Source organism: Helicoverpa zea, chromosome 4, assembly GCF_022581195.2.
Source record: "Helicoverpa zea isolate HzStark_Cry1AcR chromosome 4, ilHelZeax1.1, whole genome shotgun sequence".
In the NCBI taxonomy this organism is placed as follows: domain Eukaryota; kingdom Metazoa; phylum Arthropoda; class Insecta; order Lepidoptera; family Noctuidae; genus Helicoverpa; species Helicoverpa zea.
Window position 1 is genome coordinate 4,014,601 of NC_061455.1, and position 14,493 is coordinate 4,029,093.

The window sequence follows — 14,493 nt, forward strand, 5'->3', positions numbered from 1 at the left end:
TTTCGTTCAAAAACGATTTGACAGCATTTTTTGGCTTGAATCTTAGTCTTTTGATACGAAACTATATTGTATCCTTTTTTTGCAAATGTTGGGTTTAAACTTTGATTATATATATGTCTAGATGTAGCGTCGAGTGCGCGCAAGCGTGGAAAAAAATGTCGATGAACTGCTCATCGACAGGAGCTTTCCTGTCAATCAGAACAGTAGCCTTATTCGCTAACTCCACTGACAGCTCGCAGATATCATCAATTGGTAAAGTGTACATCAGTATATTGTCAAACAGCTATTTTCTTATTCGCTAACGCCAGTTACCAAATGAGATGACGTCATCAGCATCGACACAGGCTGATATCCACCATGACTCATTTTGACAGCGGTTTCTGTATCGATAAACGTTATATTGCGATTCCGTAAGCCCAGTGGACATCAAATTGATAGCCAATGTCATTTTTTGAAATACACTACAAATAGCAGTGTTTTATGCCTCATCACTGGGATGTCTATACTATATTGTTGCATCAGACATATTAGATTTCTCTAATTTTGCGATTCCAATAGAAATACAAACCCTGAGTCATTTCCTTTATTTTTTGATAGTGTTATTTTTAATTGTATTATTTTTATTTGTTTTATATTTCTTTGTGTGGAATATAAATTTCGCGTGTATTTTTGCTGGCATTTGTGGAATAAGAGACAAAACGAAGTTTATCCAGAATCCAGAAACGTCGTATGCGAGATTGCAATAATTCTCTGGATTTACGGGAGAAGGAATTCATGGCAAATTTCCGTATCAACAAATCAAGGTTTCAGCGAGTTTCGGCAGAGTTACGTCCGTTTCTGCAACGTGCTCAAAAAAACACTGCTGTTGCAATTGAGCTAAAAGTAAGAATTTATAACGTAAAAAGTTAAATAAATACCAATATTACATAATTTGATGTTACTAATTTGCAGCATGTCTCAACCTTCATTTAGTAAGTGAGGTAACCGATGCTCTCAATGTATGGGACGACCTACTCAAGTACGTAAAGTTACCTTCCTGTAGTGTACCAATTTTTTTTTTGCATGCAAAACATAAGAATCTACGTATCAAAATATTGTTTACGTTGTTAAATTTATAATAACTACATACAATACTCACAATATTCTCAATTAAAATATTGTTCAACCACACGGAACTTTAGACACCAAGTTCACACACAATAGAAAGCAAATACTGAATTTTACCGCCACAGATTGTTTTTAAATATATAACACGCTGAAAATAAAGCGTTCTCTCAAACGTAGTAATGTAATGCTAATAGGGTATTTCCTACTTAGCAGTATAATAGTCGATAAAAAAATAGAGTTGTCAAGTTGTCATCGTAGTTTTGGCGTCAGCAACCGTGTAACGATATCCACCGATATCCACTTCATGCGATACAGAATACCAATGTTTTGAACTTATAGGTTGACATCAAAGTTCCGATGACAACTGAGGCCAGTTGACATCTGAGAATTCGAAAGTTAGCGAATAAGCCAGCAGATCGTGCCGCTTAACTGTCAAAACGTATTACGCGCGCTAACTAAAATACAAATAACAGAGATAAAATGACGACATGTGCAATTAAAGTCTGCCGGAATTATAAAGGAAGGCTAAAAAGTGCAAATAACATCTCCTATCATCGGTAACTGACCCAGAAAATAAATAATTGTTTTTTGTAATTATGTTTACTAAATCCATTGACATATAAATAAAGGGACAGGAAATGTCACGAAAAAAACGTGCACACCTACTGTCAGTCTGCAGTCGTAACTAAAATGGCTGCCATTACTAGGGTTGTACCGCTACCGGATTCAACAAATATCGATATTGTATTCTAGTTAGAAGTACGTACGAGTCTTACTGGGTGCATAAAAATAACCGAGTATAAATAATTTCTTCGTCATAGAACTAACTATCACATTAATTTCACTGATACTAATAACCTCAACAACATCAACCAAATGGGAGGAGTTATTTCAGTAGGGTGATACCTTTGAAAAAAAAAAACACAGGCAAAGTAATTATTAATTATTTATATTTTTTATTTGTTGGGTTCAGTTTATGTACATATTTACATGACGTAAAAAAAAGCCTTATTTATACATATATACAACTAAAAAATGGCATCAAAAAACTCCTCATCGCTGCCCACCGGGAGTGTACCCAAGAGGCTGGCAGCATTGCCACGTTGGATGGCAATGCTTAATTTTTGACCAAAATAAAAACCAGCCTTTGGGTCACTTGAAGTGTCAGCAAGTCGCTTTGCCAGATCTTTAAAAAGCAGATGAGCACTTGGACCCCACGGCCCGAGGGTTTCAACCCCAAACGGCTCAAAGGTATAGTTACCAACCAGGGTGCTATATTTGCGCCGTTTGAGGTTCTCTGCAGCCGCAGCAGCGGAACCAGCACATCGCGCCGAGCTAGGAAGGTGAGATGGTGCAAGAGTATCGACACAAGTCGCGTCCCATACTAAAGACCTACCCATCTTCCACGGGAACAACGACATACCGTCTGGTCTCTTGCCATCGTCGCGTGCCAGACCACTGGGTTCTAATATGGCTGGAACGCCTACGGCAACAAGAGCGCGACGGATTATGTCATTGATATTCGCATGCCGTGCAAATCGTCCCGCGCTGCGGCTGCACGACAAGCCGTGGTGTCCAAGGCTGCTGACAGCTTCGCCACAGTGGCAGCGGTGAGGAGAGCAGCACGGAGCACCCAAACGCAAGCAAACAGCAAGCCGGAAAGTGGTGTCGTCAAACAATGTGCCTATGTTTGACGACGGAAGTGCCAGAAGCCATAGACCCGACTCCCATTCGCCCACAGCCAGAAGGCGCGCTCGCTCTGCAGAAGAAATTGACGTATTTAGCAGATTGTTCCGTATAACTCTGCAGAGCGGCTCATCCCACTGTCTCTGGGAGGACGGGTTGACGGGTGGATCAGTATTCGGGCAGGTGATTTTCCAAGCCTCTACAGCCTCAGTCAGACATGGTACCTCGCAATTGGCCAGTGTGATAGGAAGAATTTTCCTGGTCAATTGCTCAGTACCATGGACGGAGGATATAAAGGCCGGTAGGCTAATACTTGAAATTTTGCGGACGCCAAGCCCTCCCATGCGAACGGGAAGAGTAGCCTGAATCCAGGCTCGGTCGTCCAAGGCCACATTTAAAATTGATGTTAATGTGTGTCTAATAATTTTGTCAAGTTGTTCCAAAAGGTTTGTGTGCTTCCATAGAGTGGAAGCGCGCAAATAGTATGTTAATTTTGGGCCAAAACAACAATATCTAATGATTGTGATGGCTGAGTGCATGTTAATTTGGAGCAGCCTTTCCGAAATATGATTGAAATTTTGTATTTTGTCCTGAATAAAATTCGAAAATGAATTTTCATATATTGGGGAACCAAGGAGACAAAGAGAGTCCTTATCAATTAATTTAATATCCGGGGCTATTGCATTGAATTTTGAAAGTGTGTCTTGTCTGTCAGTATTGTCCGGTACAAAAAGTTCGCATTTGGAGTAATTTAAATTTAGACCTATTTCTTGAAATTTGTTTTGGAGAAAAGAAAAATCACCAAGTACTGTATCTACTTTGCCCCCCAAGGTTCCGTCATCAAGATACCAAACGTTAAATTCCGAATTTAGCTGCCGAATTATTAATTATTTATTATTTCAAATAGCGTGGTGGCCTAGTGGGCAAAGAACCAACCTCTCGAGTATGAGGGCGCGGGTTCGATTCCAGGTCAGGCAAGTACCAATGCAACTTTTCTAAGTTTGTATGTACTTTCTAAGTATATCTTAGACACCAATGACTGTGTTTCGGATGGCACGTTAAACTGTAGGTCCCGGCTGTCATTGAACATCCTTGGCAGTCGTTACGGGTAGTCAGAAGCCAGTAAGTCTGACACCAGTCTAACCAAGGGGTATTGGGTTGCCCGGGTAACTGGGTTGAGGAGGTCAGGCAGGGCAGTCGCTCCTTGTAAAGCACTGGTACTCAGCTACATCCGGTTAGACTGGAAGCCGACCCCAACATAGTTTGGGAAAAAGGCTCGGAGGATGGAGGATGGATATTATTTCAAATAGCCCTATGAAAGTTCTTTCACGTCAGACTAGTTGCAGGGTGCCAAAGATTCGGTCTTATGAAGAAGAATCCGCAAGAAACGCCATAAGTAGATACTCTCTTAAAAAAAATACAATAATTTACAATCGTTTTCAAGCTATTCATGAGAAAGTTATATAATGCAAATGGAGCTAATTATGTATTAATCGATTGTACAAAACAATTTTGTGCCGGCGGCCATATTGGATTTACAATGTTATTGATATTACTATATTGTATTGTCATGGGAATTAAAGGTGTATACAAAATTTCAGATTAATCGGTTGACAGGAAGAGGGTGAATTTTGAATTACTAAATTTGACCCAAGAATAAATAATAAACCAAACGGGGTGAGCAAAGTTATTCATTTCTAAACAATATAAGCTTATTAAAAAACTGTCTATGAGACAGTTTTTCAATTCTTCTACAACCGTAGTATCTGAATCTTATATCTAAAAATGTTTTAATTATTGACTTGATCAAAAGGAACTTGTGGTTAGTACTGTGATTGGGATCACAGTCAAAAAAAGTATTAATTTCATAAAATTCACACATAAATTTAAAAATGTATAGATAATAGACTTCAGGTTTAATTTTACAATCTAAATGAGTTTTCACGAGTTTCTCTGTTTTTTTAATTATATCTATGACGCTACAAGAGGCATATTTCAGCCCTCCTCTTGTTTTTACATAAATGAGGCTATTGATGTCTTCCTCCCCAATTAATAATGAAACACAAACGTCACATTTAATGCTACGCATTAACTTTTTAACGACGTATCCAGATATATATTCGATGACTTTATCAGAGTACGTCTCAGCTGTGGTATTTAAAATGTATTGCATATACGTATCGTACAAATCGCTATGATCCTCTGGGATATCTATGAAATTCTTTCTATCACTCAATTCATTTATAGCTAAAACCGGATTTTTACTAGAGCAATTTAGTACAGTAATTTGCTCTAGTGGAGCACAATTCCCAATGCCATCATCGCGAATCTCAGCTCTCACTAATAACTTTTTGTAAGCTGCGCGAAATTGAACAGCATTGGGATTATTGTTGAAACCCCCTCTAGCTCTCACAGCCGAGAAAAAAAGCTCTAAATGATCTTGGCTGACTTTATAGAGGGGGATGTATTTGAGCAATTTTGTGTCTTCGACCAGGTAACGATAAAGCGACAAAGCGCTTTCCATATTAACAATTAAACCAATGAAGCCGGTTTTTCTTCGGGAATTTATTACAAGTTCACCTGATGGCAATTTTAAACTTTTCAGGTAATTTGTCGCACATTCAAATAGAGCAGATATTAAACCAATATTGGCAGGACACATAGCTTTTTTGAATCCTGGGGGACGGATGGAGTGGCTGTTTAATACGTCGAATACGTTGTTCATTAAATTTATAAAATTCACCGTGCCATCACAATTTTTAAATTGTTTTAATTTTAGTTCACAACGGCAGTAATCAAGTGCATCTGCTACTGAGCTACTAAAAAGCTGTGTCGCCAGTTTTACCTTCATTTTTTGTTTTTGGTAAAATATATGAGGTTTTTTAATTTTATTAGCAAGATGGAGGCCCTGTTTTTCTTGAAGTTCAAGAAGTTTTTCTAGATATTCGAAATCTACCTTTCGCCCGAGTGAGTCTATGAACACTCTAAGTTCGCCAAATGCATTTCTTATTAATTTTATCGCGTGGCAAGGGTCAATAAAAGCGTGAACGCGAGTGCCATATTCAAAACTGGTAATATCTTGCTGTCGGAAAAGATTACAGCCAAATGACGTAAACATGCTAAAATTTGCGGCAGGTCCATCACAAGTAATACTAACTACCTTTACGCCTATTTCTTGACATAACTTCAAAGCTGTGCCAATAATAATATACTTTTGTTCGCCGGTAAGGGTTGTTATGAAAAAATAACCAATGGGAATTTTCCACGAGTCGTTAATAGCTGTCAACAAGACCACTAGAACTTGATTTGCTTCCTCGGTACTGTCACTATCTAGATTGTGTCCTAAATTAACTCGACCATGAAATATCTGATCTCTTGGATCCCAGGTCAGAGACTTTCTTATGGCCATTTCGTCGAAAACTATAGTTCGGCCATTCAGAGAATGCGTTCCTGACACGTCGCGATTGAACTGACGACGTAACTTTGCAATGGCGTTGCAGTTACGATAAAAATATTTTTGCTGGTTGTTTACCGTTTTAACAATTGAGGAGCATTAAAACAACATTATTATATCAATAATCAATGAATGTTATTACGTCGTCAGTTCAATCGCGACGTGTCAGGAACGCATTCTCTGAATGGCCGAACTATAATGAGCATATTATAGGCCGGGTACTTCTCTGCACCTTGAATTTTAATGTGTCAAATGCTTCTTTAGTAAATCCAGGTTCGCAATTAACGTGTTGGTACCATTTGCATAAAGTTCTTGTATGGGGTAAACATGTGTTATAAGTCTGCCTTATATAATTGTAAGCTTTAGGGGACAAGAAATGTAAAGTCAATGCAAACTTTCTGATTTCTTCGGAGTACATACGAGGTGTAGGCAAACCTTTAGACTTCATAACTTGCCTTTTCAAAAAGTCTTTTGGTCCCGCTAAATCTTCAATAGCTACAGCTTGTTCACTGTTGACACAATTTTTTCTCTTAAGATCTTCTACAATATCTGCTAAATTGGCTATCTTTTTGTTACGCCTTCGAATCGTCTCGTTGAGACGTTTAATTGTTTTCTGCTGTGTGAGACATTTGTTTTTCAAAGCCTTGACTTTTTCAATCAATACAATCTGGTAAAAAAAAATCACCTGTAGGTATAAAGAAGCAGGGTATGTCCGTAAATATATATGTAAAGAGCATTTAGTTGGTGTAAGATATTTCACCTCTATGGTTTTATTTTCTTTATGAAAATTAAGCGTACAAAGGGACATAGGGACAGGAAAAGCGACTGTGTTTTATATATAGTGATACTACATATCTATACTACATATCTATGTAATGCTACTACATACATACTCAGTCGAAAACTGAACTTTCTTTTTTAAAATCTATACTAATATTATAAAGAGGAAAACTTTGTTTACTTGTAATGAATAGGCTCAAAAACTACCGGACCATTTTTAAAAATTCTTTCACCATTCGAAAGCTACATTATCCACGAGCAACATAGCATATAAGAAACCTATAGTACCAAACTCCCTTAAAAAATATTAAAATACTAGCCTTAGCCTACGCTTTAGAAAGTTGAAATTGTTCATAAAGACCCGGACTTATACACAAAAAGAAAAGACATACAAATCAAATTAATTTATTTATTCATATACATGTTGGGTATTAAATATGTTCACAATTTTAATAAAATTAGTACCACCAAAATCTGCCTCAGAAGGCGTATGAATGTAATGTCAGGTATGAAGATTGTAGTATTAATCACATACATTAATTTTCATGTATTAATATTCAACAAAATCAAATTAAATGCATTTTCAACAAACAAAATTAATTACAATGTCAAAGTTATGATAGAAAAATAAAAATATTCACATCACAATAACAAGTAAGGATACAGTAAGTATGTAATATTAGGAGAACAGGGCGTATGTCAAGGTGTTTCTAAGTTATTGTCATTTAAAAAATCATTAATGGTGTAGTAACAATTTTTGACCAAGAGGGCTCTAAGTGCTCGTTTAAATGTGGTCAAGTCGTATTCTTTTATTTTTTGTGGTAATTTAAAATACAAACTAGATAATATATACTTTAAGAATTGTTACAAATGTTTTAATTTACAAATAACTTTTTACAATGTCTTGATAATAAATATATATACATCATACAACTAACTTATTACGTAATATATACACTTACTATAAATATAAATGTATAATTTAAGAATCATTTGTTCTATATATTTCTAATTTAATTACTAATGTTGCTATCCCTTACAAGGACCATTGTAAATACCTCTTTATGACGGACAGTCTGCTTCTTCCTTCTTCTTTCGTCTGAAACAAACTCCTTATGCTTTGGTTTTATATTTTCATAGGATAATGGGAACACATCAGTTGATGTGGCAGTATCATTATGCTTTCTGATGTTAGTAATATCATGTAAAACCAACGACTCTTGGGGGCCTTCTTTGGGTGTCTGAAAAAAAGAATATTCCTTTAATAACGATTGAACGGAGAGATATACTGTACTAATAATATAATTACATAGGATTTGTCTAACAAAAAAAAAAAAAAAAACTATCTTAAGACTTACCAAAAATAATGTGGGAACAGAGTTGTCACGTAATCTTAAGATATCCAGTGTTCTATTAAAACAACTATCTTCAAAGTGAAGCGAACAGACATACCAATATTTATGTCTGGGATTAATATTTTCCTCACCAATAGCTTCTAACCATTTTGTCCTTAAATCATTTCGTATAGGAAACCTGCAAAAAAAGTTTTTTAATTAAAGAACATCAAAACTTGAACTTATCTATAGATAGGTACTTTGATTATTTGTTTGGATTGAATAGGCTCCGAAACAAGTTGACCGATTTGAAAGCTACACTTTACCCGGTATAGGCTATTACTGTTCGCGTACGGGAATTGGATCCGTCGGGACGCGAGTAATACCGCGATGAAAAGATAAATAAAAAAGTAAGTAAGTAAATAACAAAATAGAGATGTTCTATTCAACATAATACACAACTCTGAGGGCTCAGTGTCTTAGGAACAGTAACTTCTGTTGTTAAAATTAGTAAAAGCTGAATTATAAAAGTGGATATTATATCGATACAGTTATGACAACTGTACAGCACTATGCCATATGACATGTTATTGTAAACAACATTTATTTCTAAATATAGCTTTTTATACAGAAATAAACTTAAATATAAGTACTTTCACCATCAATTCATGTTTCCGTAACATATTTTTTATCCAATGTGAATTAGTTTATGTAGAATCTAGCAAAAACTGGTTACTAACCTGTGTAAAGAAAATCCTGCTTGATTTTTGTGCTTACTTGCACGACACTTCACGATACAACACGTAGGCATACTCGTTGATAAATTCAGTCTTGAAATAGTAAAGTCTTAATAGTAAACACGTAAAATACACACATAAAATAACAAAAATAAGTCACGAAGAGCACCTATTTGACAGCACAACTACCATGACATATATGGCCAGATATGGCACGCAGAAGGATTTCAAAAGTAAATGTCACCATTTTACGCAATCACAAAAATATTGTTGTCCCTGTTTTCAAATACACTTATCTGCTTAGAAAGAGTGAGACAGAACTATGTTGCATAGTTTGTTTCATATTTATATAACTATAGATACGTCAATATCAAAACGGCGTCTCCTTATAATTCTAAGCTCGATGACTAAATCACGCCATATTGTATCAGTGTTGCCAGTTTATGTTTTTCATTTTCCCAACTTCACGTGTTTATGTTATGTATAAAGGATATTTTTTTAAGCATTGCGCAAAAAAATAATAGGTATAATTTCCATTTTATTGCTCGGATAGACATTTTCTGATTCTCCAAAATATTATCTACTATTATTTGATTACTAAATGATGGTCATCAACGTAACATCATTTTTTTTTAGTATTCCAAGTAATCCTCTTGTTAGGAGTCAGTGGATAGACCGCATTAAAAAAACCGCGGTGATGCTATGTGGACACCAACAAAAATACCGTAGTGTGTTCCGATCACTTCCGCAGCAAGGACATGAGTACTGTCGACAAAATGGAGCGCCGAAGACTTACAAAAGGAGCAGTGCCAAGCAAGGTTCAATTTTCTATAAAGTTATAGTTAAACCGAATAACACTATACGTATACAAACTTGTTTAATTAGTCTATTTTTTTTTTCATTATTTATGGGAGAATCGTAGAAGCTGGTATCATTATTTACGTCAACTCGCGGGGTAAAATGACACCTACACGCACACATGCATAACAATTTTGTCTCTGCTTCTTTGTTGGGATTGTATGGCATAGACATAATATTAGTAAACAGGACTGCGCATATAAACCCAAAAAACGAGCCGAGTGAAACAGTTAGTACGGAGGCTGTCTGTCCCTTTCTAATAGGGTGACTATGAGATTAAGCTATGTGAGACAAATCCGAATTTGCTAAGATTATTAAACACAGATTAGTATTGAAGTTTTAACTTACGCAGTTTGTGACCTTAAGATACTAATAAAGGCTTTTATAATTAGCGGAAATTAGCAGTATAAAAGCAGGAAGATTCGAAGTGAAGACTGTTTTTTTTTGTATTTCTACTTCATATGTAGACTGCTGAGCCATTTATGTCGCCTTTCTTCATTTTTTGGGAAGCTATAACAATAGTACAACAGTTTTAAAATCCATCACCCATATTTTGACTCGTTACAAGAATTCATGGGCACCCTAGTTGTTTGGTTTACGAAAATGTTATTATTAGCTAACCTGTGGAACGATATATTGCAACCACCATAGGATTCACTTTTGCAAGTAGAAACGTAACACTTTTTCACCATTTTAATAGTTTAAATTGATTTAATACAAAAAAATATAAACAACATTTTAAATGCCGATTACGCGCCAAGAATGTTCAGGGTTACCGTTAGAAAATAAAAAAAAGCAAAATAAAAATTTATGTTGTTTATGTTTTAATAATAAATACGAATAAATTAATGCGATTGTTATTAATTTATTGACTTACAATTGTTAAAATAAGATAAAAATATAAGTGATTCAATTGTTTTTGGGAAGACAAAACTTTTGATCACAACATTTTTTTATGCTGGCAAGGTGTTAGAAAGAGACAAACAGCCTCCGTTCGAACTATCCCTCTCGGCTCGGATTTGCCTCTGTGTATTATGCAACCAATTTAGTACCTTATTGCGTTAGAATAGAGTTCATTTTCGTAAATATATATTTTGAGCGTGCGCAATCTTGTTTAGTAATATTATATCTATGTTGTATGGTGACACTCCATCTAGACATATATATAATCAAAGGGTTTAAATAATCTTTATTCTCAATAATAACATACATGTCACTTACTTGAGAACATAACAACATATGTAGGTAAGGTTAGGTTCGACAACATCTGGACAAAACACGACAATAAACAAGACCCATCTAACACATTCATTTTTCGAGTATTTGATTTAGAAGTAAATATTTGTAAAGCTGAGTTTTGAATGCGTTGAATGAGTGCAGGTTTCATAAGCGTGAAGGTATTTTATTATAAAGCTGTGCTCCTTCAAATGTGAGCATTTTTTTGCCATAGGTAAAACTAATAGACTTGCTCGCCGGGTACTTCGTTGAGTGACTTGTTTGTGTTGTGTAAGAGTAATATTTGAATGTATGGTTTTGTTAAGAACTTTTCTGATAAAAATGCATATGTTGTATGTGTATAATTGTTTTATATTCATTAATTTTGTGTCTTTGTATATCTTTGTCGTTGCTGTTAGGTACGGATAGTTGAAGAGCATTTTTATTAGTTTATTTTGTGTGATTTGTAGTTGTGACAGTTTTGTTTTTGATGCACTGCCCCATATTTATTTTATTTCGAGAATTATATATAGTGTACCGTAATCTTTGTGGAATACATCTGACTATGTGCAGTGCTCCGACTAATGACGAAAGCTTATTTTTGACGTAATCAATGTGAACAGTCCAGGAGAGGGAGCTATCTATTCTAAGCCCAAGATATTTTTCGTAGGATTTTAGCTGTAACGGCTCATTATTTATTGTAAGTGGATTAAATGGGGGAATATGTTTATTTTTTGCCTTATATATTACATAGCATGTTTTTGAAGTGTTTATTGTTAAAAGGTTGAACTCATCATCCTCCGAGCCTTTTTCCCAATCATGTTGGGGTCGGCTTCCAGTCTAACCGGATTCAGCTGAGTACCAGTGCTTTACAAGAAGCGACTGCCTATCTGACCTCCTCAACCCAGTTACCCGGGCAACCCGATACTCCTTGGTTAGACTGGTGTCAGACTTACTGGCTTCTGACTACCCGTAACGACTGCCAAGGATGTTCAATGACAGCCGGGACCTACAGTTTAACGTGCCATCCGAAACACAGCCAATGGTGTCTAAGATATACTTAGAAAGTACATACAGACTTAGAAAAGTTGCATTGGTACTTGCCTGACCTGGGATCGAACCCGCGCCCTCATACTTGAGAGATTGGTCCTTTACCCACTAGGCCACCACGACGTTTTGAAAAGGTTGAACTGAAACCAGGTAAATATGGAATTTAAATCCTCTTGGGCTTGTGAGATTATGTCATGAATCGAAGGCCCAAAGTAAAATAGACATGTGTCATCGGCATATAAGGTAAGATGACCGTGTAGTTTTATATCATTTATATTATTGATATATATAAGGAAGAGTAAGGGACCCAAAATGGATCCCCGTGGAATACCAAATGTTACAGGTCTTGCGTCACTCTGATAATTACCCAATTTCACCACCTGCAAACGGTCTGTTAAATATGATTTGAACATTTTTAGGGCTGTGTCAGTTATATTGATTGAAATTGAACTGTATCAAACGCCTTTTTAGGTCTATAAATATGCCTAAACATATGTTCATTTCAAGAATCTCGCAGTATAATATGATAGCAGCGATTTTATAGATAGGTAACTATGTGGCCGCGGCTGCTGAGTCCGGAGGGAACTACTTCCCAAACCCGGATAAGAAATGGTCTATTCGCAGGCTCTACACTATCTTTATACCAAACATTTAAATCGGTTCAGTAGTTTTGTTGTGAAAACTAGATATACAGAGTCACGGACTAGTAAAAAAAGTAAGGACTCCGCGTCACCTACATAAAAGTGAAGCACCCAAAACAAGCCGGCTCCGTGTAAATACGAACCTACACGCACACACTTACATAAACATAAGCCGATAGATAGACCGCCATTACGCTCGCGACCATCATCGGTGACAGTTCATATTTTTCGCGTATAAAAAATTGACATAATGCCGTCATGTGTCGTGAAATGGTGCAAAAATAATACCACTTTACACAAAAAGTGCCAAGGGATTACTTTTCACAGGTAAGCCAGTTCTAATAACATTATTTTCTGTCCTTTTTTAAATAAAAATGATAACAATATTTGGAACACAAAAATAGCCAGTGTGGCCACGAAAAAAATAAGGACTTTACCCGAAAAAGTGGGTAATCCATAATGTTCTTGGTAGATACATTTTCTTTATTTCTTTGTAGGTTTCCTACCGGAAATGAACCTTGGAAAAATGATTGGGTGAGAATAATAAGGAACTCTAGAGGTCAAGAAGATTGGACCTCAACCAAGAGTAGTGTGGTATGCAGCATACATTTTGATCAAAATGATTTATATACCACGTCAAAAGGACGCCGTCGAGCAACGATCGCCGCGCTCGACGCGGATCGCGACGCGGCGCGTGGGCTGCGCGAGCTTCATACAATATTGAGCTGTTGATGCGATTGATGCGAATAGTAGAACATTGTTACGATTAGGATTACCGAATGTACTTATTTTATTATGTTTTTTTTTGTGTTGGTAAATGGCCTTACTTACGTGTCAATTTTCAATTTCATTTTCACTTGCATTTTTATTTTATTTTATAAGTACTTTGAAAATAAATCACTCAAACGCACATTGTATTATTATTATTAAATTCTTGACCGTTATTTGAAGCTTACTAGTTTGAGATAGGCACCTACGTGTTTTCCGCTTTTATCTCCGTCCTTTTCTACCCCATATCTTGCATCTCTCTCGCACACCGACCAGTTTCACTCCCCACCAGGCAGGAGGCGACGAGTGTTCTCGGCGGCCACAGTTCGTCATTGGCGTCTTGTTTTCCGCCCGAGAAGGTTGTCTAACCAACCGCTGTAGTATTTCGTTGAAAAATAAACTCAGTGCTCTCGCAGAACACAGGTGAGTTTATAATATTTTATACAATTTGTTAACGGTTTTACCGTTCGATATTCGATTTTGCGAAATCAAGTGTTAATATTTTGTACATCTACCCCTTTTTTGTCACGAGTTTCTTCCGTGTACTTTTTTTTCAGTAATTTGTTTTCAGAATGAGTGACTTATAAAGCAAATACAGATGCGGTAAATAATAAAGCTACCACAGCCCGTGCACGTGACTATGGAAAAGAAAGCAAGCCCGAAGTTCCTAAGGCACCTGTGGCCCTAGTTCAATCCTGCAAGGCGTTCAACGGTTTGACAAAAAAGAATGGTGTGAGGTGCGGTCCAACCAGCATCTCCTTAGTTCGGACTGATCACTACCGCACTTGAAGAGGGCTGATGGTGTCAAGAAAGCTTTTCGGCCTTGAAAGACTTGGTACGCTCCCCTCGGACTACCAGTAAGT

At 36.4% G+C, this 14,493-nt stretch overlaps 1 protein-coding gene and 1 long non-coding RNA gene across 2 annotated transcripts; one reads left to right on the forward strand and one right to left on the reverse strand.

Annotated features, from left to right (window-relative positions):
• Positions 1 to 7,422: 7,422 nt before the first annotated feature.
• LOC124629734 (THAP domain-containing protein 2-like) lies at positions 7,423 to 9,315 on the reverse strand. The gene is made up of 3 exons (XM_047163261.1): positions 9,102 to 9,315; positions 8,386 to 8,560; positions 7,423 to 8,268 (listed from the first exon to the last, which is right to left on the reverse strand). The coding sequence occupies exons 1-3, from the start codon at positions 9,170 to 9,172 to the stop codon at positions 8,041 to 8,043; spliced, it is 474 nt and encodes a 157-aa protein (XP_047019217.1). The 5' UTR covers positions 9,173 to 9,315; the 3' UTR covers positions 7,423 to 8,040.
• Positions 9,316 to 12,903: 3,588 nt separating this feature from the next.
• Positions 12,904 to 13,772, forward strand: LOC124629888. The gene is made up of 2 exons (XR_006984356.1): positions 12,904 to 13,189; positions 13,360 to 13,772. It is a non-coding gene; the product is annotated as an uncharacterized LOC124629888 (long non-coding RNA).
• Positions 13,773 to 14,493: the final 721 nt, after the last annotated feature.